The sequence below is a fragment of the Rhinoraja longicauda genome, chromosome 19 (assembly GCF_053455715.1).
Source record: "Rhinoraja longicauda isolate Sanriku21f chromosome 19, sRhiLon1.1, whole genome shotgun sequence".
Classification (NCBI taxonomy): Eukaryota; Metazoa; Chordata; class Chondrichthyes; order Rajiformes; family Arhynchobatidae; genus Rhinoraja; species Rhinoraja longicauda.
The window spans coordinates 12,963,213-12,988,514 of record NC_135971.1 but is presented as its reverse complement, the minus strand read 5'-3'; the positions used below and the strand labels follow the sequence as shown (position 1 = coordinate 12,988,514).

General features: G+C 46.3%; 1 protein-coding gene across 2 annotated transcripts in view; it reads left to right on the top strand.

Moving 5' to 3' along the window:
- The window catches only part of prrc2a (proline-rich coiled-coil 2A), a 147,276-nt gene that overhangs the window by 36,824 nt on the left and 85,150 nt on the right, over positions 1-25,302 (top strand). For both annotated transcript variants that reach the window (XM_078416289.1, XM_078416290.1), the window contains exons 5-11: positions 61-133; positions 4,199-4,342; positions 6,707-6,945; positions 11,353-11,438; positions 13,756-13,895; positions 17,141-17,231; positions 19,237-19,417. In XM_078416289.1, coding sequence (XP_078272415.1) covers positions 61-133; positions 4,199-4,342; positions 6,707-6,945; positions 11,353-11,438; positions 13,756-13,895; positions 17,141-17,231; positions 19,237-19,417 — 954 coding nt within the window. The remainder of the gene's footprint in view (positions 1-60; positions 134-4,198; positions 4,343-6,706; positions 6,946-11,352; positions 11,439-13,755; positions 13,896-17,140; positions 17,232-19,236; positions 19,418-25,302) is intronic.

Below are 25,302 nucleotides of genomic sequence, written 5' to 3'. Positions count from 1 at the left end.
AGTGAAATGCTAGAAATGAAGATGACAGCCCAACATGATTTCTTCTCTTGCTGATCGTAGGCCACCCCTTCAGCACAAGGCGGAACAAAATCCTGGGCACAGGCCAGCGTTACACATGGTGCACAAGGAGATGGTGAGTCCAAAACCATGCCGAAATGTTAAGTGCGGACAATTCTGATGTCTGTGTGCCTTTTTTGCCTTGGACTGCGTGTTTTTTATTTGATCTGTAAAGATTGCATTCTGTTACGCCATCTCCAGAGTATCCGTTCAATTCGGTGGCACTTCCATGATCAAATTTTACTCCCTCCGTTGATGTTTAATTTAGAGATACAGCATGGAAACGGGCCTTCGGCCCACCGAGTCCGCGCCAACCAGCAATCACCCATGCGCTATTTCTATCCACCGTACGGATAATTTCACCAACGTCCATTGACCTGCATGTCTTTAGAATATGAGAGGAAACCAGAGCACCCGGAGAAAACCCAAGTCATCACAGGGAGAACATACAAACTCCCTACAGTCTGCACCCGTAGTCAGGGTGGAGCCTGGGTCTCTGGCACTGTGAGGCAGCAACTCTACCGTTGTGCCGCCCTGGTCAGGCAGCATCTCTGGAGGACATGAATAAGTGACGTTTTGGGTTGGGATCCTTTCTTCAGAAGGGTGCCGCCCCGAAGCGCCACCTATCCATGTCCTCCAGAGATGCTGCTTGACCCACAGATACTCCAGCACTTTGTAAAACTTCCTCAAGTTGCATCAATACAATTGACGACTCCAATCATTGATTTTAAAATGGGTCCTTTTTTGAAGTGGGAATGCATGTGCAGCTGCTCCTCAACGTACAATGGGGTTACGTTCCGATAAACCCAGCGTAAACCAAAAATATCGTACGTCGAAATGCATCCGACGTATGGTATGGGGAGAAGGCAGCGACGGGGTACTGATTGAGAATGATCAGCCATGATCACATTGAATGGCGGTGTTGGCTCGAAGGGCTTCCTCCTGCATCTATTGTCTATTAAATACACCTGATCACGCGGCGGGAAGCGGACTGCGGCTCGCTGCCATTGCCCAGCGTTTGCACCATTGTAAAGTCGAAGCATCGTTAGTCGGGGAGCATCTGCATAGTCGACACACTGCATGAAGGGAGCGGAGCGTTTTATAATTCCCAGCTCAGGGTGACGACGTTAAGGGCAAGATCTGTGAGCTCATTGCACAAAGCATATGCTTCTATTGCGCTTCTGTTTTGTCGGCTCATTGTAAACAAGGCAGGAAAATGCGTACTAATTTTCTTGCTATGCAGAGATTAATCCAGTTCCAAAACCACTGTGCTGCCCAGTCCAACAAGTGAAATGATCATTTAACCCAAACACAAAATGTTGGAGTAACTCAGCGGGACAGTCAGCATCTCTAGAGAGAAGGAATGGGTGATGTTTCAGACTGATGTCAGGGGAGTGGGAGGTTCATCGATAAGGAAGTGTATAGATAAGTAAGTGCAAGATGTGAAAACAGCACAAAGCGGGTGGAGATCAAGGAAAACGTAGAATAAATCCGTTAGTTTGGAGAAGGTAACAACAAAGCCGACGGAGATAAAATATAGTCGGAGACCGTCAGAGAACTGGGGAGGGGGAGCAGATGGAAAGCAAGGGTCACTTGAAGTTGGTGAAGTCAATGTTCATACCGCTGGGGTGCAAGCTGCCCAAGCGAAATACGAGGTGCTGTTCCTCCAGTTTGCACTGGGCCTCACTCCGACAATGGAGGAGAGGCCCAGGACAGAAAATGTGTAAGAAGGAACTGCAGGTGCTGGTTTAAACCGAAGATAGACACAGAAAGCTGGAGTAACTCAGCGGCACAGGCAGCATCTTTGGAGCGATGGAATGGGTGGCTTTTTGGGTCGAGACCCTTCTTCGGACAAGGTCGGTGTGGGAATGGGAAGGGGCGGTTCAAGGGTTTTGCTTCACCTCATCTCTACACCTCAACATTTCTTCAACTAGAAATAGTAACCCTGATCAGTGACATTATGATGTCATAATCTTGTAACCTGATTGGCTGCTTTTACTATCGTGGCTATGTTACCTGGTGTGCAGGTGAGTACTATTTTAATAAAGAAACTTGCCACCTTCAACTAAATCTAGTTCCAATGGATTTTTCCTCAAAGAATACCTAATGCTGAAGGCTTGACCCTGCAGATTTGATTTGGAAAAAAAAAACACATGTCAGATCTGACCTGATGTTCAGGCTTTGCCCCTCTTGCAGATTGTATCTCCCATAATAAATGTAATTATCTCTATTTAATTTGATCCAAAGAAACATGAAAGACAGACACAAAATGCTGGAGTAATTCAGTGGGACAGGCAGCATCTCTGGGTAGAGGGAATGGGTGACGTTTCTGGTCTCGACCCGCTGAGTTACTCCAGCATTTTGTGTCTACGAAGCATTATTCAATGCGTAGTAGACCTAGCTTTCCAAGTCAATGGGACTTAATGTATAAACAGACAGTCTCATGCACCTACACTAAAAAGGACTAAATGGTCTCAACCCAAAACGTCAGCCATTCCTTCTATCCAGAGATGCTGCCTGTCCCGCTGAGTTACTCCAGCATTTTGTGTCGACCAAAGGTGTAAACCAGCGTCTGCAGTTCCTTCCTCAACAAACGAAGCATGAATGCCTTCTGCTGGTGGTTTGCATTTGATTGTTTGCATTTATCTTGGCTGCCAGTTAGTTGTAATCTGGAGCTGTTATTTGTGCCACAGTGGCGCAGCGGTTAGAGCTGATGCCTCTCAGCGCCAGAGACCTGGGTTCAATCCTGACTACGGGTGCTGTCCCCTTGGAGTTTGCACGTTCTCGCCGTGACTGCGTGGGCTTTTCCCGTGCGCTCCGTCCGGTTTCCTCCCACGTTCCAACGATGTGCATGTTTGAAGGTTAATTGGCTTCTGTAAAATTGTCTGTAGTGTGTAGGATGGAAGTAGTGTACGGGGATCGCTGGTCGGCGTTGACTCGGTGAGCCGATGAATCTGTTTCCATAGGTGGGCACAACATGCTGGAGTAACTCAGCAGGACAGTCGGCATCTCTGGAGAGAAAGATTGGGTGACGTATCTGGTCAAGACCCTTCTTCAGACTCGACCCGAAACGTCTCCCATTCCTTCTCTCCAGAGATGCTGCCTGTCCCGCTGAGTTACTCCAGCATTTTGTGTCTACCTTCGATTTAACCAGTTCTTTCCTGCAGAATCTGTTTCTGTGCTGTATCTCTGAAGTAAGCTTGCTTCGTTCTGCTTCAGAAAGCTGTGGGCAGAGGGTGGACAGAATGGTTGCAAGGTTTCGAGTGTATTCTGGCCTGCACTTCAGTGTATGAGAGCATAGCTGCATTGTTTGAGATGCTGTTTATAGACTTTCCACTTCTGGTTGCGCTTGAGCACAGTGGCACAGCTGGTAGAGCCACTTCCCCACCGCGCCAGAGACCCAGGTGGCACAGCTGGTAGAGCCACTTCCCCACCGTGCCAGAGACCCAGGTTTGATCTTGACCTCTGGTACAGTCTGCGTGGAGATTGTGCATTCATGCTGTGAGTGCGTGGGTTTCCTCCAGGTGCTCTGGTTTCCTCCTTTAGTAGTGCTGACAAGAAAAAGACACAAATATAGGTGACTCTACACATGCAAATGAATTTCTTCCCAGCTCTTATCAGGCAACTGAGCCATCCTACCAACAACTAGAGAGCGGTCCTAAACTACTATCTACCTCATTGGAGAGCCTTGGACTCTCTTTGATCGGACTTCACTGGCTTTATCTTGCACGAAATGTTATCCACATTACTCCCTTTATCCTGTATCTGTAGAGGTACTCCTCAGCTTACGATGGGGTTCCGTTCCGAGCAACCCGTCAGAAACCGAAAGTATCGTAAGTGGAAATACATTGAAAACGCGCGATCACGTGCCCGGAGGCGAGCTGCGGTTCGCCGCGAATCACTGCCGTTTGCACTATCACAAGACGAACCATCGTAATCTGGGGAGTACCTGTACACTGGATGGCTCGTTTGACTTGTTAGCACGCTACAAAAGCTTTCCACTGTACAAGCAACAATAAATTAAACTAAACTGAGGGCTTTCGGTGTGAAAGGGGCGAGGAAACTCCTTCTCTTTTTGAAGTGGAATTCTGTTTGGGGTCCAGTTGAATTTTCTTTTAATGATGAAAACTCTTGTGCTCAGGTGGAAAGGGATCAAACCAACAGTCGCCATTCTCTCGCGAGGAATTTCCAACCCTGCAAGCGGCTGGAGATCAGGACAAAGTTGGCAGAGAAAGGGACATTGCAGATCAGTCGTATGGGCCCGGACCAAGCCTCCGCCCTCAAAGTAAGTCTCTAGTCTCTGAGTTTGTGGTTGTGCTTTATTACACGCTAGACCGTGGACCCATTGGTCCCAAACCTCTCTTGCATTGGTGCAGCACAACCCTCCCCCCCCATCTCCCTCCTCTCCCCCCCCCCACTCCATCCCCCTCCCCTCTCCCCCTCCATCCCCCTCCCCCTCACTCCATCCCCCTCCCCCTCACTCCATCCCCCTCCCCCTCACTCCATCCCCCTCCCCCTCACTCCATCCCCCTCCTCTCCCACCACACTCCACCCCCCCCACTCTATCCCCTCCATCCCCTCCCCTCCCCCCACTCCATCCCCTCCCCTCCCCCCACTCCATCCCCTCCCCTCCCCCCACTCCATCCCCTCCCCTCCCCCCCACTCCATCCCCTCCCCCCCCCACTCCATCCCCTCCCCTCCCCCCACTCCATCCCCTCCTCTCCCCCCACTCCATCCCCTCCCCCCCCACTCCATCCCCTCCCCTCCCCCCACTCCATCCCCTCCCCTCCCCCCCACTCCATCCCCTCCCCTCCATTCCCCCCCTCCCCCCCCCACTCAATCCCCCTTATCCTCCATCCTCCCCCCTCCCTCCCTAGGAGATAGATTTAAACTTTAAATGTGAATAACTTTAAAAATATAACATTGATTTCAATGAAACTTCTTCCATTAGCACCAAAGGGACGACGGTGAGTAAGGTGGGTGTAAAATTGTCAAGCTATCGTGTACCGTTTTGGCTGTAGTTCAGAAACAAACAAACGGGTGTTTTAGTATACAGTTGGGACTTTGTGTGATATTAGCAGGAGAATAATTTTCCTTCGTTCTCCCACGGGATGAAACACCCTCTCTATGTATGTTCTCTTCTGATAAGACGACCTGCTCGTTTCAGATATTAGTCTGGTAAACCATAAGGACATTAATGATAGGAGCAGAATTGGGCCATTCGGACCCATCGTGTCCACTCCGCCATTCAATCATGGCTGATCTATCTCTCCCTCCTAACCCCATTCTCCTGCCTTCTCCCCAAAACCCCTGACACCCGTACTAATCAAACCATCATCTCCTCAAACAAGAAGACTAGGTGTACACCGTATTAAAGAGATGTTCTGACTGAATCTGTACAGAAAAAGTTTGGTACCAAGATAGAATAATTGTGTTACTTGGGCGTACGTTTCTCAGTCAAGGGAAGGGGAAAAGTCAATCAGGATACTCTGACAGGGGGCACCTAAACCTCTGTTAGTTTCAGATTCGCCGCAGACTTTCCAAACTCTAGCTAAAAACAAAATCGAACAAAGAATGATTAGTTTGTAAGATGCTGAGGAGTTGCAAGTTCTTCAGTCAGAAGTCGAGAGGAATTGGGGACTTCAGGAGAGCAGGGAAGGACCTTCTGGTTCTTGAACACAGTGCAACACTAACCTCCACTATGAACTAGGGAGTTTCGAAGTGTAGAAGCTAGACACTGCAGATGCTGGTTTACAAAGAAAGACACAGCGTTGGAGTAGCTCAGTGGATCAATAGTCAATAGGTGCAGGAGGAGGCCATTCGGCCCTTCGAGCCAGCACTGCCATTCAATGTGATCATGGCTGATCATTCTCAATCAGTACCACGTTCCTGCCTTCTCCCCATACCCCCTGACTCCGCTATCCTTAAGAGCTCTATCTAGCTCTCTCTTGAATGCATTCAGAGAATTGGCCTCCACTGCCTTCTGAGGCAGAGAATTCCACAGATTCACAACTCTCTGACTGAAAAAGTTTTTCCTCATCTCCGTTCTAAATTGCCTAATTCTTCTTCTTAAACTGTGGCCCCTGGTTCTGGACTTCCCCCAACATTGGGAACATGTTTCCTTTCTCTAACGTGTCCAACCCCTTAATAATCTTATATGTTGCGATAAGATCCCCCCTTATGTCAGGCAAACATGGATAGGTGATGTCTTGGGTCGGGACCCTACTTCAGATTGGAATACCTTTGGTTGCACTGTGGACATAAACTAGTGTTTTTGCTGCAGTATTAATGTTATTTTGTTAAATTTTGTTTATATTATCTACAATGTGTTTACAGTCCCGTTAAGCTGCAGCAAGTAAGAATCCCATTGCTCTGTCAATATGATAATTAAACGCACTTAACTCTTGACAATTTGCACTGTACCTTAACTCAAATTTCTCTGTACCTTAACTCTAACTCGTAAATCACACTGCCTTAATTGGTACATGTGATAATAAATTGATCTTGATTTTGAATCTTGAAAATTTCGCTCAATGCCCAAGACTATTTACGGGCACTGCAACATAATTGGTCTAGTGGCTCGAAGCTTTCGGTGATGCCCAATGTCTGTACGTTGGTGTAACATCTTGACCTTTCCCCTTCCTTGCAGATGTGACCAGCTGGAGGGAGGGTGGTGGGCGGAACTTGGGTGCTCCGGGTGTCTCTTTGATCGAGGGGGAAACCAAAGAGCTAAGTCCCGAAGAAGCAGCAAGCTCTACAGCATCCTCAGCCGACCAGAAGGTGCCAGCGAGGATGGCCGAACAACCACCTAGATCAGGGAGCGGTGTGCCACAGCAGGCAGTTCCCCAGCCATACCCTCCACCTTACAGGGGGATGATGCCGGCTTTTGTAAGTAACCAACAGCTTTTAAGAGACGAAGATTCGGGAGCAGGACGGAATCTTCCTGATTAGAGTTATAGTTATGAATGAAAATAATATCTGATTACGTGTGATCTTATGACGCAAACTGTCCCACTAACTGCTCCACAGGCAAATTCCTTAAAGCCAGGTTGCATTTAACTTGGTGGATCAATGAGTGTGTCAAGTCAATTTTATTTGTATAGCACATTTAAAAACAACCCACGTTGACCAAAGTGCTGTACATCAGTTCTGGTACTAAGAACGAACATACAATGGCACACAAACATAGCAGCACATACATAAACAGTTCACAGCGCCCCCTCAGAGGGCCTCAAAAGCTAGGGAGTAGAAATAGGTTTTGAGCCTGGACTTGAAGGAGTCGATGGAGGGGGCAGTTCTGATGGGGCGAGGGATGCTGTTCCACAGTCTAGGAGCTGCAACCGCAAAAGCGCGGTCACCCCTGAGCTTAAGCCTAGACCGCGGGATAGTGAGTAGCCCCAAGTCAGCCGACCTGAGGGACCTGGAGATTGAGTGGTGGGTTAGAAGATTTTTGATGTGGGGGGGGGGAAGCCCATTTAGGGCTTTGTATGTGAATAGGAGGAACTTAAAGTTGATATTGTACCGTACTGGGAGCCAGTGGAGAGAGGCCAGAATCGGGGTGATGTGGTCCCTTTTACCGTTACCCGTCAGGAGTCTCGCTGCGGCGTTTTGGACCAATTGCAGGCGGGACAGGGATGATTGGCTGATCCCAGTGTATAGGGAGTTGCAGTAGTCTGGGCGGGAGGAAATGAATGCGTGGATGATTTTATCAATGTCGTCAAATTGGAGGAATGGTTTGATTTTAGCTGTGGTACGAAGCTGGAAGAGGCTGGCTTTTACCACAGCGTTGACAGCGTGTGGTTTAACTGACAGCGTGTGGTTTAACAAATGGTCTGATCTCCACCACCATCACTGGCTCTGTCGGGCAATTGAACATTCACACTTAGATCAGTAATCTGACCCCAGTGTTCTTGCTATCACAAGATGTTGCCATCCAGTGACCGCTGGAAGGTGCTCTGAAGTCAAGTAGTTATCTTGCTTAGTTTAGTTTACAGATACAGGTGCTCCTCAACTTACGATGGTTCGACTTACAATATTCCGAATTTGCGCTGGTGCAAACGGTAGCGAGCCACAGCTCTTTGCACCACTTGATCACGCGTATTCATTGCATTTCGACTTGCGTTTTTTTTGTTTCCGATGGGTTTCTCAGAACGGAACCCAGCGCGGAAGCACACTGAGTCCGCGCCGACCAGCGATTCCCATACATTAACACTATCCTACACACACTAGGGACAATTTACCATTATACCAAGCCAATTTACCTACAAACCTGCACGTCTTTGGAGTGTGGGAGAAAACCGGAGATCACGGAGAAAACCCATACAGGTCACGGGGAGAACGTACAAACAGCACTCGTAGTCGGGATCGAAATCTGGCTTTGGTGCTGTAAGGCAGCAACTTTACCCGCTGCGTCCACTCTAATACTGTATTCAGTTGAACGTGATGAAAGCTAGCTTGAGCAAAGAACTGGTGGGAAATTGGCTTGATTGATGTTTTCCATGAGTATCTCGAGATGGAGGAGGCCATTTAGAACGGAGATGAGGAAAAACTTATTCAGTCAGAGAGTTGTGAATCTGTGGAATTCTTTGCCTCAAGGCAGTGGGGGCCAATTCTCTGAATGCATTCAAGAGGGAGCTAGATAGAGCTCTTAAGGATAGCGGAGTCAGGGGTTATGGGGAGAAGGCAGGAACGGGGTACTGATTGAGAATGATCAGCCATGATCACATTGTATGGCCTACTCCTGCACCTATTGTCTATTGAGTAGATATAGGGTAGAATTGTCAGAAAGTTGTGCAACTTAAGGAAAGGGGAATTTTTCATTGCAAGGGTTTATCCAATTTACCGAAGGTTTTATCATGTTGTAAAATGGGTTAGTTGTAAGAGTTGTCATCTGTGATTTAGTCATTTGAGATAACTGATTGCAAACCTGTCCCTCAGCTTTTCCGAGTGGATCTGTGTATTCAATAACACGGCTATTTTCCAGTTGAGAGCAAATCATTTGCCAGTTGCCAGCATGTTAGTGTATGTAGGAAAAAATACTGCAGCTGTTGGTTTAAATCTAAGGTGGACACAAAACGCTGGAGTAACTCAGCGGGTCAGGCAGCATCTCTGGAGAGAAGGGTCTCGACCCGAAACCTCGCCCGTTCCTTCTCTCCAGAGATGCTGTCGGACCCTCTGAGTTACTCCAGCATTTTGTGTCTGTTGGTGTATGTGCTGTGGTGCAATTCTCTTGAGCACTCTTTCACATAAAAGTCGATGCCTTTCATCTCCGTCACATTGGGCCGAGCAGTTTAGGGACGTCAGCTTGTGATTTTTAACTGGTTGGTCGGTATTGGAACATTTCAAATACAAAATCCAAGATTCTATTAGCAGGGTTCCTCGGACCGCACAGCAGCAAATCCGTGAAGGTACAGCTCCTTAACAAAGTCCAAACATTGGCCTTGCTGTGGTAGTGTGGGAACCAAACTTATCTTTTTTAATTGAAGCACTCTGAAAGGAAAAGAGCAGACTGCAAACCAGTGAAAGAATGGAATGATAGTCGTACTGCCTGAAAACGGGCTCCTCAGCCCAACTTGTCCACGCCGACCAACATGCCCCATCTACACTAGTAGCATTTGGCCCGTATCCCTCAAAACCTATCCTATCCATGTACCTGTGCAAATGTTTCTTGAACGTTTAGATGCACAGGGTCTTTTACCCAGAGTAGGGGAATCGAGGACCAGAGGACACAGGTTCAAGGTGAAGGGGAAAAGATTTAATAGGAATCCGAGGGGTACCTTTTTCACACAGAGGGTGGCGGGTGAATGGAACAAGCTGTCAGAGGAGGTAGTTGAGCTGTCAGAGGGGATAGGCTGGGACTATCCCATCGTTTAAGAAACAGTTGGACAGGTACATGGATAGGACAGGTTTGGAGGGATATGGACCAAGCGCAGGCAAGTGGGACAAGGGTAGCTGGGACGTTGTTGGCCGGTGTGGGCGAGTTGGGCCGAAGGGCCTGTTTCCACACTGTATAAATCTATGACTCTTTGTTGCGATAGTACCTGCCTCAACTACCTCCTCTGGCAGTTTCTTCCATTCACCACCCTTTGTGCAAATAAGTGGGTTTAAAATAAAAATGTTATCCTTCAGATTCCTATTAAAGATCTCTCCCCCCCCCCCCCCCCACCTTAAACCTATATCCCCTTGTTCTCGATTTTCCCCTTCGTTGGGCAAAAGACCGTGCATATGCCTGATCTATTCCCCTCGTGATTTTGCACAAACATCATGAATTTATGGGCCTGTAGTTTGCAGAGAGGATAGATTTGGGGAAAGTTAAGCATTTTAGTTTTGACTGGAAAGATGCTTTGGATTTTAAACTTCGAAAATATCTCATTCATGAAAGTAGTCGTCCATACCCGCGGGTATGTAATTTGTTTACTCTTCTTTGTGCACGGGCCTAAAATTTAACAAAACTGAAGTTAAAGGGCGATGTGGAAATCTAGTGACCGAAATTCAACATTTAAGTAAAGTGAAAATAAGTGCTGACCCAGGTGACTGCCCTTCCAGCTTTGAACAGTCTGTTGGTTTGATTCAGGTCATAACAGCTTGACCTAAAGGCCTGAAACACTATCGATTTCAGGCTGGCTCTGGGAATGGGATCTCTTTGCCTTTGTGAACAATTCTGATGGTGTTACCTTGGGAAAAGTGCTGTGTAATTGGTGGCACAGTGGCGCAGCGGTAGAGTTGCTGCCTTGCAGCGAATGCAGCGCTGGAGAGTCGGGTTCGATCCCGACCACAGGTGCTGTCTGTACGGAGTTTTACGTTCTCCCCGTGACCTGCATGAGTTTTCTCCGAGTAAATATAACAATTCTCTGGTAAATGTAAAAATTGTCCCCAGTGGGTATTGGATAGTGTTAATAAACAGGGATCGCTGGTTGGCGCGGACCCGGTGGGCCGAAGGGCCTGTTTCTGCGCTGTATTTCTAAACTAATTGGGGATTCAAAGGGCAGAAGGTGTAGAATTTGTAAGCCAATTTCTATCTTGATCAATGCCATTAACTGGTATATTATTAATTTTGTGGACAAAATGTCCATTATGTCGACTTGCATGTCACTATCTCTGTTTAACATCGACTGGATCTGATGCCGTTCTGAATGTCTGAAACATGACTAGACCACACAAAAGCAAATTATTTTCTTTTGAAGTTCTGCCAGGACCCTGGTTGCCTTTTATCTAGCTTGAGGGCTCTTCTTTTAAAAACAAAATCTAGTAATTGGAGACTTCTTTTGATCCTAGTCTTTTGCTCTTTTTTCCCAGATGTATCCTCCATATTGTGGGTTACCGTTTCCGACACCTTACGGGCCACAGGGACCATACAGATACCCATCACCCGACGCCAGCAAGTAGGTTCTCTCTGGTTACGCTGTCTTGTTACGGTGCAAGGTAGACACAAAATGCTGGAGTAACTCAGCGGGTCAGACAGCATCTCGGAAGAGAAAGAATGGGTGACCTTTTGGGTCGAGACCCTTCTTCAGACGGAGTTACTCCAGCAATTTGTGTCGACCTTCGATATAACGCGGGAACAGGCCCTTCGGCCCATCGAGTGTGTCCGCGCCGACTAGCACTATCCTACACGCTAGGACCATTTTACAATTTTTACCGAGGCTAATTAGCCTGCAAACCTTGAGTGTGGGAGGAAACCGTAGCACCCAGAGAAAACCCACTCAGTCACAGGGAGAATGTACAATCTCTGTGCAGACAGCACCTGCAGTCAGGATCAATCCCGGGTTTCTGGGATTGAAAATGCACGAGCTTGTTTTCAATCTCGACACAAAATGGTTACCTGATTTGAGTTGTTCTTTGTTGGTGAATCAAGTTTCAGTCCTCACAGGAGTAGCCGTGCTCACATATGTTCTGGTTATGCTCTTTGTGATGTCCTGAAAAATGTCTTCACTGACACTTTTTTTTTTAGAATTGGTGATGTTAAATATGTAGCAGCCAGATACAAAATGCTGGAGTAACTCAGCGGGTCAGGCAGCATCTCAGGAGAGAAGAAATGGGTAACGTTTCAGGTCGAGACTCTTCTTCATTCACACTGATGTCAGGACATCAGTCTAAAGAAGGGTCTCGACCGGAAAAGATGTCAGGGCATCAGTGTGAATGAAGAAGGGTCTCAACCCGAAACGTCACCCATTTCTTCTCTCCCGAGATGCTGCCTGACCCGCTGAGTTACTCCAGCATTTTGTGTCTACCTTCGATTTTAAACCAGCATCTGCAGTTTTTTTGTTTCCTACTTAAATATGTATCATATCATATCATATCATATATATACAGCCGGAAACAGGCCTTTTCGGCCCACCAAGTCCGTGCCGCCCAGCGATCCCCGTACATTAACACTATCCTACACCCACTAGGGACAATTTTTACATTTTACCCAGCCAATTAACCTACATACCTGTACGTCTTTGGAGTGTGGGACGAAACCGAAGATCTCGGAGAAAACCCACGCAGGTCACGGGGAGAACGTACAAACTCCTTACAGTGCAGCACCCGTAGTCAGGATCAGCAAGCAGTTTCTTGCTTTGCCGATTGGGGAGTGCCTTTAGTAGTGCCAATAAACATAGTTGAAAAGAAAAATGTACGTGTCTCTGCACATGGAGATGAAATGGCTAATCAAAAAATTACACTAATTTATTCTCTGCTTTTAAAATTGCTGCAGGGCTATTTTAACGAGTCTGTCAAATATGATGTGTAGGTATGTAAAATGCTGGCAGCTTTTTTCCTCCATTACTTTGTGAACAGCAGGGCAGGCTAGGGTCATCACCTCATCTGGATTCTAGTTCCAGACCGAGTCTGAAGAATGGTCTGGACCTGAAACATCACCTTTCCATGTCCTGACCCGAGTTACTCCCACACTTTGTCTCCCCTTGTGTACCAACCAGCAATTGTAGTTCATTGTTTCCACTACTTGTACAATGATGCACTATCACTCAGTAATCCTTTACTCGTTTATAGTGGACAGTTGGCAATCATGGACACCATTTCCACTTTCTTTTGTAAACCTGTACTATGCGAGAAAATGACCAATTTGTGTTTCTTGGGGACCATATCTTGGTGTTCCCATGCAAGCAAAATGAGGGGGAAAACTAAAAGGTGTACAGGGCAAATTCTGAAAGTATCACATTTTAGAGACCTTAAACAGCTTCTTTTTTTTCCGTGAGTAGTAGCTCTACTCAATAACCAAAAGTTGTAGTCTCTTTTTGCTCTGGTTTATTTCACTCGCGTGTTTAAACTATAATGTTTTGTCCTTAATGTTTAAACTATAATGTTTTATCCTTGATGTTTTATGCTTTATTCTTAATTGTTTACTGTATGTTCGTGTTGTTACTTGCGAGCACCAAGGCACATTTCTTGTTTGTGTACATACTTGGCCAATAAACTAAATTTTAACTAGTGAGTAAGAAGGAACTGCAGATGCTGGTTTACACTCACGGTAGATATAAATAAATGCAGTAATTCGGCGGGACAGGCAGCATTTCTGGATTGAAGGAATGGGCGACGTTTTGGGTCGAGACCCTTCTTCAGACTGAACTGCAGATGCTGGTTTATACCGAAGATAGACACACACACAATGCTGGAGCAATGCAGCGGTCCGGGCACGTTACGTTTGCCGAGCGGTCAGCTTTGCCTGTAAAATGGCCCGTCTGTTTTTCTCCGCAGGTTTCCCCGTGCTCCAGCGCCTCGATTACCTCAGCATCCAATGCGGATGACTGAAGCAGTGAAGCGACCCTCCATCCTCAAACAGGACGACTTGAAAGAGTTTGATGAGCTTGAAAACGAGACTGATGATGGATGGGCAGGTAAACCTCCTCAGGACTGCAAGACAAGCCACAGCTACTGCTTTCTGCTGAATATTTTGGCGCCTCCTACTAATTGGAATTCCAGGTCACACATACTTCCCTTCCATGACAGGGAAAAAAAACTGCAGGTGCTGGTTAAAATCGAAGGTAGACACACAATGCTGGAGTATCTCAGCCGGTCAGGCAGCATCTCTGGAGCGATGCTGCCTGACCCGCTGAGTTACTGCAGCAATTTGTGTCTCCCTTTCACGACAAAGACTTTGTCTTACTTCTTATTGTGAACTTGTGGGAGTCAACGTTAAACCATAAAGTCCTTCAATTTAATCTTCTAATTAAAAGAAAATGTGCATTGTAACACTGATTCTGCTGTCAATTAAACTCTTTTGCTTCCTTTCTCTTGACTTCCATCTTAAGAACTTCAACCGCATGGTCTAACCTACTTTTGTTGACTTTAGTCACAATGACTTTTTTTTTGTTTTTTCATATCTTGATTCCCATCAATGAATTTAAAAATGAAGGTTACAGCTTTATGGATTTGAAGATGTATCATTTTAACAATCGGTACATTATCAAATTTGACTTGGGGAAACTAGATTAATGGGTCCATTTCATATATCAACACAGAGCAGGCTGGACTAACAGTTAAGCTCATCAGAAGTTGGCATAACTTGAGAGCAGTAACTTTGATACCCCATGGTACAAGAAATCTTCCTTTCACATTGATTACAAAGCAGTTTTTTAGCTTGTTCATTGTACTCTGGATTGGTTGCAAGTTTTAGTGTCACAGGGGCGCAGCTGGTAGCGCTGCTGCCTCACAGCGGCAGGGGCCAGACTTCGATCCTGACCTGTGGTGCTGTCTGTGGAGTTTGCACGTTCTCCCTGCGACCATGTGGATTTCCTCTGGTTGCTCTGGATGCACATCCAAAGGACGTGCGGTTTTGTAGGTTAATTGCTCCTGGGTAAATTCCCCCGCGTGTGCAGGGAGTGGATGAGAAAGTGGGATAACATAGAACAGATGTGATCGGTAGTCGGTGTGGACTCGGTGGTTGAAGGTGTAGGAAAGAACTGCAGATGCGGGTTTAAATCGAAGGTAGACACAAAATGCTGGCGTAACTCAGCGGGTCAGGCAGCATCTCGGGAGAGAAGGAATGGGTGACGTTCCAGGGCGAGACCCTTATTCAGGCTGAAGAAGGGTCTCGACCCGAAACGTCACCCATTCCTTCTCTCCCGAGATGCTGCCTGACCCGCTGATTTACTCCAGCATTTTGTCTACCTTTGGTGGCTGAAGGGCCTGTTTCAATGTCATGTATTGCTAACAATTTATTAGATAAATCTTGACAGGGATATCGAAGGAACTCTGCTTTGAAAGATCTTTGTAAGACAATAGGTGTAGGAGTAGGCTATTCGGCCCTTCGAGCCAGCATCACCATTCAATGTGATCATGGCTGATCATTCTCAATCAGTACCCCGTTCCTGCCTTCTCCCCATACCCCTTGACTCCGCTATCCTTAAGAGCTCTATCTAGTTCTCTCTTCAATGCAGAGAATTGAGAGAATTGGCCTCCACTGTTTTCTGAGGCAGAGAATTCCACAGATTTACAACTCTCTGACTGAAAAAGTTTTTCCTCATCTCCGTTCTAAATGGCCTACCCCTTATTCTTAAACTGTGGCCCCTGGTCTGGACTCGCCCAACATTGGGAACATGTTTCCTGCCTCTAACGTGTCCAACCCCTTAACCCCTTAATAATCTTATGTTTTGATAAGATCCCCTCTCATCCTTCCAATTTCCAGTGTATACAAGCCTAATCGCTCCAGTCTTTCAACATACGACAGTCCCGCCATTCCGGGAATTAACCTAGTAAACCTACGTGGCATGCCCTCAATAGCAAGAATATCCTTCCTCAAATTTGGAGACCAAAACTGCACACAGTGCTCCTATACTCAACTCCCCTTGTTCTGAAGGCCAACATTCCATTGGCTTTCTTCACTGCCTGCTGTACCTGCGTGCTTCCTTTCAGTGACTGATGTACTAGGACACCCAGATCTCGTTGTACGTCCCCTTTTCCTAACTTTACACCATTCAGATAATAATCTGCCTTCCGATTCTTACCACCAAAGTGGATAACTTCATACTTATCCACATTAAACTGCATCATGAAATCTTTTGTGATTTTAGTAGAATCTATTGGAGCAAAGTAGCAATGGCACCAGCCCATGGCAACTCTTTGCATGCTGTTCCAGTGGATCTACTGTCATCTGATAAAATCGCCCTACGTATTATCTGATCTGATTGAGTAGCATGCGAAACAAAGCTTTTCACTGTACCTCGATACACGCGACAATAAACCTAAATCTTTAAATTAGTGTGGAGCCCTTAGAGAAGTCTGTCTGTTAAAGAACTTTCTAAAATGCTTATGGTAGTATGATATTAAAGATAGATAAAATGATGGATTAGCTCAGCGGGACAGGCAGCATCTCTCGAGAGAAGGAATGGGTGACGTTTCGGACACAAAACGTTACCCATTCCTTCTCTCCAGAGATGCTGCCTGTCCCGCTGAGTTACTCTAGCATTTGTGTCTATCTTTGGTTTAAATGAGGAAAGATTGGAAAGACGGGGCTTGTATTCACTGGAGTTTAGAGGGATGAGAGGGGATCTTATAGAAAAGTATACAATTATAAAAGGACTGGACAAGCTAGATGCAGGAAAAATGATCCCAATGTTGGGGGAGTCCAGAACCAGGGGCCACAGTCTAAGAATAAAGGGTAGTGCATTTAAAACTGAGGTGAGAAGAAACTTTTTCACCCAGAGTTGTGAATTTGTGGAATTCTCTGCCACAGAAGGCTGTGGAGGCCAATTCACTGGATACATTTAAAAGAGTTAGATAGAGCTCTGGGGGCTAGCGGAATCAAGAGATATGGGGAGAAGGCAGGCACGGGTTACTGATTGTGGATGATCAGCCATGATCACAATGAATGGCGATGCGGGCTTGAAGGGCCAAATGGCCTCCTCCTGCCCCATATTTTCTATGTTTCTATTAAACCAGCATCTGCAGTTCCTTCATACACATGATATTCAAGATGACAGGTTTGTTCTTCCTCTGCAGAAGTTAAAATGGAGGAAATTTATGTTGCCAGGTTGGGTGAAGCATAGTTTCATAGCATGCCTTGTCTATTGAACTGGACCAGAGATGAGTGAGTGGGTATTGGGGCCACGGCCATTATAACCCTATATCTTTACTACCCCAGGAGCACATGAGGAAATAGACTACACTGAAAAGTTAAAGTTCAGCGATGATGAAGACGATGATGATGCTGAAAAGGGAAAATCTGAAAATTGGTTAGTATCCATTCTATATATTCTATATTCTATATATTCTATATATTCTATATCAGCCAAAGCATTATCACCACCGACTGGCGAAATGAATAACATTGATTATCTTGTTACACTGGCACATGTCAAGGGGTGGGCTATATTAGGCAGCAAGTGAACAGTCAGTTCTTGAAGTTGATGTGCTGGATGCAGGAGAAGTGGGCAGGAATAAAGACCTGAGTGACTTTGACAAGGGGCCAAATTGTTATGGCCAGACGACTGGGACAGAGCATCTCTGAAACGCCAAGGCTTGTGGGGTGCTCCCGGTCAGCAGTGGTCAGTACCTACCGACAGTGGTCCGAGGAGGGACAAACCACAAACCGGCGACAGGCAGGGTGTTGGGCGCCCAAGGCTCATCGATGCGCGAGGGCAACGAAGGCTATCCCGTCTGGACCGAACCGACAGAAGGTCGACTGTGGCACAAGTCACAGAATATTTTAATGGTGATCACGGGAGGGATGTGTCACAATACACAGTGCATCGCACCCTGCTACGTATGGGGCTGCACACGGAGGACCAAAAGCATATTTGGCAGGTGGTCGTAATGTTTTGGTTGATGGATGTATGTATTAAAAAACATTGAATTCAGAGCAATGTCTTTTTCATGTTGATCTACTCCATCTTCTCTTCTGTGCCAGTTTCCTCTGCCTTCAAATTCCCTGTCTCTTTGAATATTTTTCTGTCTCCAGTGAGAACTATTAGCTCCGGGTTCATGAATAGCTTCTTGCCATCAGTCGTTAGGTTCTTGAACTACCTTGTACATCCCCAGCCACAACTTTTACATCAACACCATCCACCATAGACTTTACACTACAATGGTCTCCCTTTGCACGTTGGTTTTTGCACTGTCACGATCAAGTTTGCTTCGAATAACTGATAATTTCTGGGGTTGTTTTTGTTGAATGTGCCTGTAAAGCAGAAGCAAGTAAGAATTTCATTGCTCCCATCGTATACAGTGCACATGTCAAATAAACACTTGACTCTTTGAAAATACCCCCAATGATCGAACCTTCAGTCTGAAGAAGGATCCCGACCCGAAAAGGTTGCCTATCCTTTTTCTCCAGAGATGCTGCCTGACCTGCTGAGTTACTCCAGCACTTTGTGTCTATCTTTGGTATAAAACTGCATCTGCAATTCTTTGTTTCGACAGTAACGGTTCTCCAAAGTCATCTCTTTTGTACATGGCCAAGGAATCTTGTTTTCTGGGTAGACACAAAATGTTGGAGTTACTCAGCGGGTCAGGCAGCATCTCTGGAGAGAAGGAAGGGGTGGCGTTTCGGGTCGAGACCCTTCTTCAGACTTTAAAAAATCTTGCTTTCTGGTTATATATTCTCCAGCCATTTAATTCTTTCGGTGTTCGTGCTGTCAGTACAAATGGCTTGTACTCGCTGCAATTTAGAAGATTGAGGGGGGATCTTATAGAAACTTACAAAATTCTTAAGGGGTTGGACAGGCTAGATGCAGGAAGATTGTTCCCGATGTTGGGGAAGTCCAGAACTAGGGGTCACAGTTTAAGGATAAGGGGGAAGTCTTTTAGGACTGAGATGAGAAAGTTTTTTTTCACACAGAGTGGTGAATCTCTGGAATTCTCTGCCACAGAAGGTAGTTGAGGCCAGTTCATTGGCTATATTTAAGAGGGAGTTAGATGTGGCCCTTGTGGCTAAAGGGATCAGGGGGTATGGAGAGAAGGCAGGTATGGGATACTGAGTTGGATGATCAGCCATGATCATATTGAATGGCGGTGCAGGCTCGAAGGGCCGAATGGCCTACTCCTGCACCTATTTTCTATGTTTCTAAATTGCTTCTCTCAAAATTTATACTCCAGCAATTTAGCATCATTGTTCCGCGCATCTTTCTCTGGTATTGTGTCGCATCTGATTTTGAAAAGCTTTTGTGGCACGGCAGCCGTGATGCATAGGTATAACGTTGTCGGGATGGATGCTAAAAATGACCATCTTATTGTGTAAAGGAGCGGCCAGTTGAGTCGGCCCGAACGGCAAGACCTGCGCAACACTGAGCACAGGAAGGAGACCCCCTCAGATGAGCACTCCAACGTCAAGGCAGCTCGGGGTGAAGGTCCAGCCCCTGCCTCGACAGAGCCCGGGCCAGGCAGAGTCCCCGCCAACTGGGGACCCGCTGCAGATTACCAGGTACGGACCAGAGAATTAACTCTGTGTGTGTGTTTGTCATAGAATCGTACGGTGTGGAAACGGGCCCTTCAGCCTAACCTGCTCACACTAACCAACATGTCGCATCTACACTAGTCCCACCTGCCTGAATTCATCCCATCAATGTACTAACACTCTCGTTTGTTTGTTTGTTTGTTCCTGAACTACAGCCAAAATGGTGCACGATAGCGCGGCAATTTTAGGCCCACCTTACTCACCGTCGTCCCTTTGGTGCTAATGGACGAAGTTTTATTGAAATCGGTGTTGTATTTTAAAAAGTTATTCACATTTTTAAAGTTTAAATCTATCTCCTAGGGAGGGGGGGAGGAGGAGTGAGGATAAAGGGGGATGGAGGGGGGGGGGGGGGTGGAAAAGTGCTGCACCAATGCAGGAGAGGTTTGGGCCCAATGGGTCCACTTGGCCTAGTATCCCTCTAAATCTGTCCTGTCCATGTACATGTCTAAATGTTTCTAAAACATTGATGTGGTAGTACCTGCCGCAACTACCTCCTCCGGCTGCTCACTCCATACATCCATCACCTTTTGTGTAAAAAAAAGTTATGTCTCGGGTTCCTATTAAATCCTTCCCCCAAGACCTATGTCCTCTACTTCTTGATTCCCCTACTCTGGGCAAGAGACTCTGTGCGTTTACCTGGATTCCTCTTGTGAATTTATACACCTCTATAAGATCACTCCCTCATCCTCCTGCGCTGCAAGGAATAGAGTCCCAGTCTGCTCTACCTCTCCCTGAAGTTCGTGTGTGTGTGTGTTCCTAACTTGGTCTGTGAATTGTAATCTGAGCCATGAAACCAGTGCGTTCATCAGTTACAAGTGGTTTGTGTGAAGCTGATTTCATCAGTGGGACTACAGTCAATGTGCATGGCGGTAGGGTTAAACTTTGATGTTTGCGATGTGTTTTAAAGCTTAATTTTTTTCCCTTTCCATTTGTCGTAGGGGCAATATTGGAAATAAGTTGGGACATTAGGATTCTTGTGGTAGATGTACAGCAATATGTCAGGGTGTTTTTGACAAATCTTTCCGGTGGCGTATTCCATGGATGGAACTGCAGCTGGCAAGGTATCCACGCAGTGCATACTTGGAAAGGGAGTGTTGCAACTGGTATAATAGTGAAGGATGCACTATATAGCTGCCGCTGTGAGGGGGGGGGGGGGGGGGGTGGGGTTAGGGGGAGGAAGGGAGTCTTTTATGGGCATGAATTATTAAATTGAATAAATTTCATTAGCCAAGTATGTACGCATACAAGGAATTTGCCTTGGTTCTTTGCTCGCAAGTAACAGCACGATATGCAGTAAACAATTAAAAATAAAGCATAAAACATTAAGAATAAAACATTATAATTTAAACATGTGAATGAAATAAAATACCAGAGCAAAAGGAGGCTACAGACATTTGGTTGTTGAGTAGAGCTGCTGCTCGTGGAAAAAAAGCTGTGTTTATGTCTGGCTGTGGCTGCTTTGACAGTCCGGAGTCACCTTCCAGAGGGAAGTGCTTCAAAGAGTTTGTGGCCAGGGTGAGAGGGGTCAGAGATGATCTTCCCATGTTTATGAGACACTTACCATGGTAACGTTAACATGGTAACCTCAAGCTAACGTTATCTCTGTACTATTTGTTGTCGAATTGGTTGCTGGCCACATTGTGAATCACTTTCCTGATGACTCTTTACCAAGAATTGGCTCTCTTTGCCACCTCTATCTTTCAGTCTGACCAAGGGCTCCAACTCAAATCATCACCGATCCATTTTCTTCAGAGATGCTGCCAGACCCACTGAGTTATAGAGTCTTGCAGCATAGAACCGGGACCTAGGCCCAACCTGCCCATGCTGTCCGTACGCTCATCCCACCTGCCTGCGTTTGGCCCATATCACTCGACCTGTCCTATCTGTGTACTGTCTAAATGTTTGTTAAATGTCGGGATAGTCCCTGCCTCAACGACCACCTTTGGCAGCTTGTTCCATACACCCGCCACCCTTTGTGTGACAAGGTTACCCCTCAGGTTCAAGGTGATGGGAGGGGGGAGATTTAATAGGAACCTATGTCCTCTAGTTCTCTATCCCCCTGCTCTGGGCAGGAAACTCTGTGGGTCTACCCGATCTATTCCTCTCATGATTTTGTACACCTATAGAGGATCACCCCTCAACCTCCAGCGCTCCAAGGAATAGAGTCCCAGCCTGCTCAACATGAGGTCCAGCAATTTCACAATTTTGTGCCTTCTTCAGACCCTTTACCAAGCTGGTTTTGTGTGCTGGGTGCGATCAGTGCACTGAGGTAGTGCCAGGTGACCGGGTTGATATCTGGCAGGTGAAATGATGCATAGAACGAGCAAATTAAAAAAACTACAGGCTGTCAAGTTCGCTGAAAACTGCCGGGGTATAAAACTAAACCGGTGCAAGCCAGGGCCATTCTGCATCTCTTCCGGGTCCAAAGTTGACTGCTTCCCTATTGCATGTTATGGAAAGCCACTCATAGCCAATTCAGAGCTGGCTCTAAATCCCAACCTTGCCGGCAATGCCGGTATGCTTCAAATTAAAATCATTATTTGGCAATTTAGCGATGGGGAATAGAAGATTGTGGTATAATCTGCCGATTCTATCCATTAGTTATAATGACACGTCAGGCCATTCAGCCGATCGGATCCGTGACCGACCCCATGTTCTCCAGAGATGCTGCCTGACCTGCGTTACTCTAGCACTCTGAGCCTAAATTCCATTTTCCCCCCATTGACTTCTCTTCCCCTTTACCATCCACAGAATGTAATGTAGGAAAATAACTGTAGATGCTGGTACAAATCGAAGGTATTTATTCACAAAAATCTGGAGTAACTCAGCAGGTCAGGCAGCATCTCAGGAGAGAAGGAATGGGTGACGTTTCGGGTCGAGACCCTTCAGACTGATGTCAGGGGGGCGGGACAAAGGAAGGATATAGGTGGAGACAGGAAGATAGAGGGAGACAGAATGTAATGTAATCAACTCCTCAGCAAGTCCCCCGAATATGTGAGGAAACCAAACCACTGGGGAAACCCATGCGGGTGGGTTGGCAGATGCAAGTAAAATATCTCTAAACAGCATCTGGTTCTTTAAAGTGACAGGTTTCTGTGTTACATCTGGCCTGGATATCTCTGTGTGTGGCAACCATCATCATTAACTTACCTGGGCTGGGAGTGTTGTAAGGGGAGTCGATACTGTCATGATTTGGATCTGTGTGCCAAAAGATGAAAGTGTTCCTGTCGCAACAATGTCATTGAGGGTAGAAGTTCACAAGAAGTGTTGTGGGAGTTTTATGTGCCAGGTTTAGGTTTGTCGTTGTTACGTCTATGGAGATGCAGTGCAAAGCTCTGTTTTGCAAGCTATCAAAACAGATCAGATGTACCACACACAAATATAATCGAGTCAAATTTGAGCATTGTAGATAGAGCTGAGAGAAGATGCAGGGTGCCGAATATTTAGGGGGGTCACGGTGGCGCCTTACAGCGAATGCAGCGCCGGAGACCTGGGTTTGATCCCGACTAATGGCGCTATCTGTACGGTTTGTACGTTCTGCGTGGGTTTTCTCAGAGACATTCGGTTTCCTCCCACACTCCAAAGACGTACAGGTTTGTACATTAATTGGCTTGGTAAATGTAAAAGTCGTCCCTAGTGGGTGGAGGTTAGTGTTAAGAAAAGATGCAGAGTGCAGAATATATTTCTCACAACTGTAGCACTTGAGTTCCAGAGTCAAAAGTCCAATGTACGTAATGGGTTTGAGGTGAATCGGAGACTGTACTGTTGCTTGTGGGAGGGGAGTTCAAAGTCTAATGAGAGGGGAAGAAGCTGTTCCTGAGTTTCAAGGTTGTGTACCTTCTGGCGGACTGGAGCAGGGAGGAGGTGGAATGACTGGGGTGGGACAAGTCTTTGCTACTTATTTTGTTTCAGTGCTAATGATTTCTCGAAGTTCAAGGAAGGAGGCTGTGGCGTTATAAATCGTTCTTTCCCTCGCACCACTGCCGACCACGAGGTGGGAAGAAGATATCCGGACGTATTAAACTCAGTAACTATGTCTTTTTAGGGTCGAAGGACAGGATCAGGCATGGTCTTGCCCCATGAGCATCATGGTGCTCCAGGGCCATACCGCATCTCCAGGCAGGCTTCCCCAAGCATACACCAGGTTTGTAGGGCCAGCAGTAGGTTAAGACACAAGACTGACTTAGTACGACTTTCACAAAGGTAGACACAAAATGCTGCAGTAACTCAGCGGGTCAGGCAGTGTCTCGGGAGAGAAGGAACGGGCATCTTGGGAGAGAAGGAATCGGGAGTCAGTCTGAAGACGGGTCTCGACCCGAAACCTCACCATTCCTTCTCTCCCGAGATGCTGTCTGACCTGCAGAGTTACTCCAACATTTTGTGTCTGCCTTTGATTTTAAACCAGCATCTGCAGGTTTTTTTTCCTACACAAGTTTCACAAAGGTGTGTTTCGGGTTTTGAGTTGAAACCGGCTTTGAAACAATCTTTCGTCTTTTGATCTGGATGGGAGTGATGTGTCTGGAGTCCGGTAACATGAAATAAAGTGCTGAGATTTTAAAAACCGTTTGGGGACATTCCTGAGAATTTTGTGAATGAGCGCTGGGGGGCAATCTGCCCGGGAAATCCGCCAGCTTGCACTAGTTTTTTTTTTTTTTTGTGGTCTCTTTTGAGGCAATATTCTTTTGTAAGAGACCTGACACTTGATCTGTGAGGCAGCTTGATGTTAAAGCACTCGGTGTGTGGCAGAAGCTTCTTCTGAAGACGACAAGAGATAATGGGGGGGCTACAATTTTGGACTTGCCCGTGAGCCGGTCAGAACCCGCACAGCCCCAGGGAGATGCTGCTAATCTCACAGCAGCTGATGAATAAGATACCTTTCAAAGTAAAGTTTCAAAATCAGTCTCTCCGCCTTTCCGACTTAATTCTCGTCTCCCTTTTTTTGTTTCCTTCCCTGACATCAGTCATCCATCGCTCTCAATCCTTTTCATTTAAATGTTTTTTCTTTGGTGTGACATGTTATGTACACTTCTTCCACTTCGGAGACCCGGTTCCATCCCGACTACGGGTGCTGTCTGTACGGAGTTTGTACGTGACTTGCGTGATTTTCTCCGAGATCTATGGTTTCCTCCCACACTCCAAAGACATACAGGTTTGTAGGTTAATTTGCTTGGTAAATGTAAAAATTGTCCCTAGTGGGTATAGGATAATGTTGATGTGTGGAAATCGCTGCCCGGTGTGGACCTGGTGGGTCGAGAGGGCCTGTTTCTGCGCTGTATTTCTAAAACTAAACTAAACAGAGTGGTGACCAAGATGGAGAAATCTTTCGTGCGCCGTTGCAATGGTCTTTTTTTAAAAACTTAGTTCCTCTCCAGTTCTTTGAGAACAGAACAGTTTAGCACGAGAACAGGCCTTTTGGCTCACAATGTCTGAGCCAAGCATGATGCCAAGACTAACTCGTATCTGCCTGTGCGTAATCCATATCCCTCCATTCCCTGCATAACCATGTGCCTATCCAAAAATCTTTAATGCCACTATCATTAAGAAAAACGTTGCCGGTGCATCACCTTTTTAAACTTTGCCCCTCTCAACGTAAAGCTGTGCCCTCTAATACAGGTGCTCCCCGCCTTACGATGCTTCAACTTACGATATTTCGACTTTGCAATGGTGCTCGCTTCCGGCCATGTGATCACGTGTATTCAATGCATTTCCACTTACGATAGTTTCGGTTTGCGATGGGTTTCTCGGAACATAACCCCATTGTAAGTTGAGGAGCACCTGTATTTGATGTTTTCATCCTGGGAGGGAAAAGATCATGACTTTCTAAAACAAGTTCGGACTGTCTAGCCCAGTAT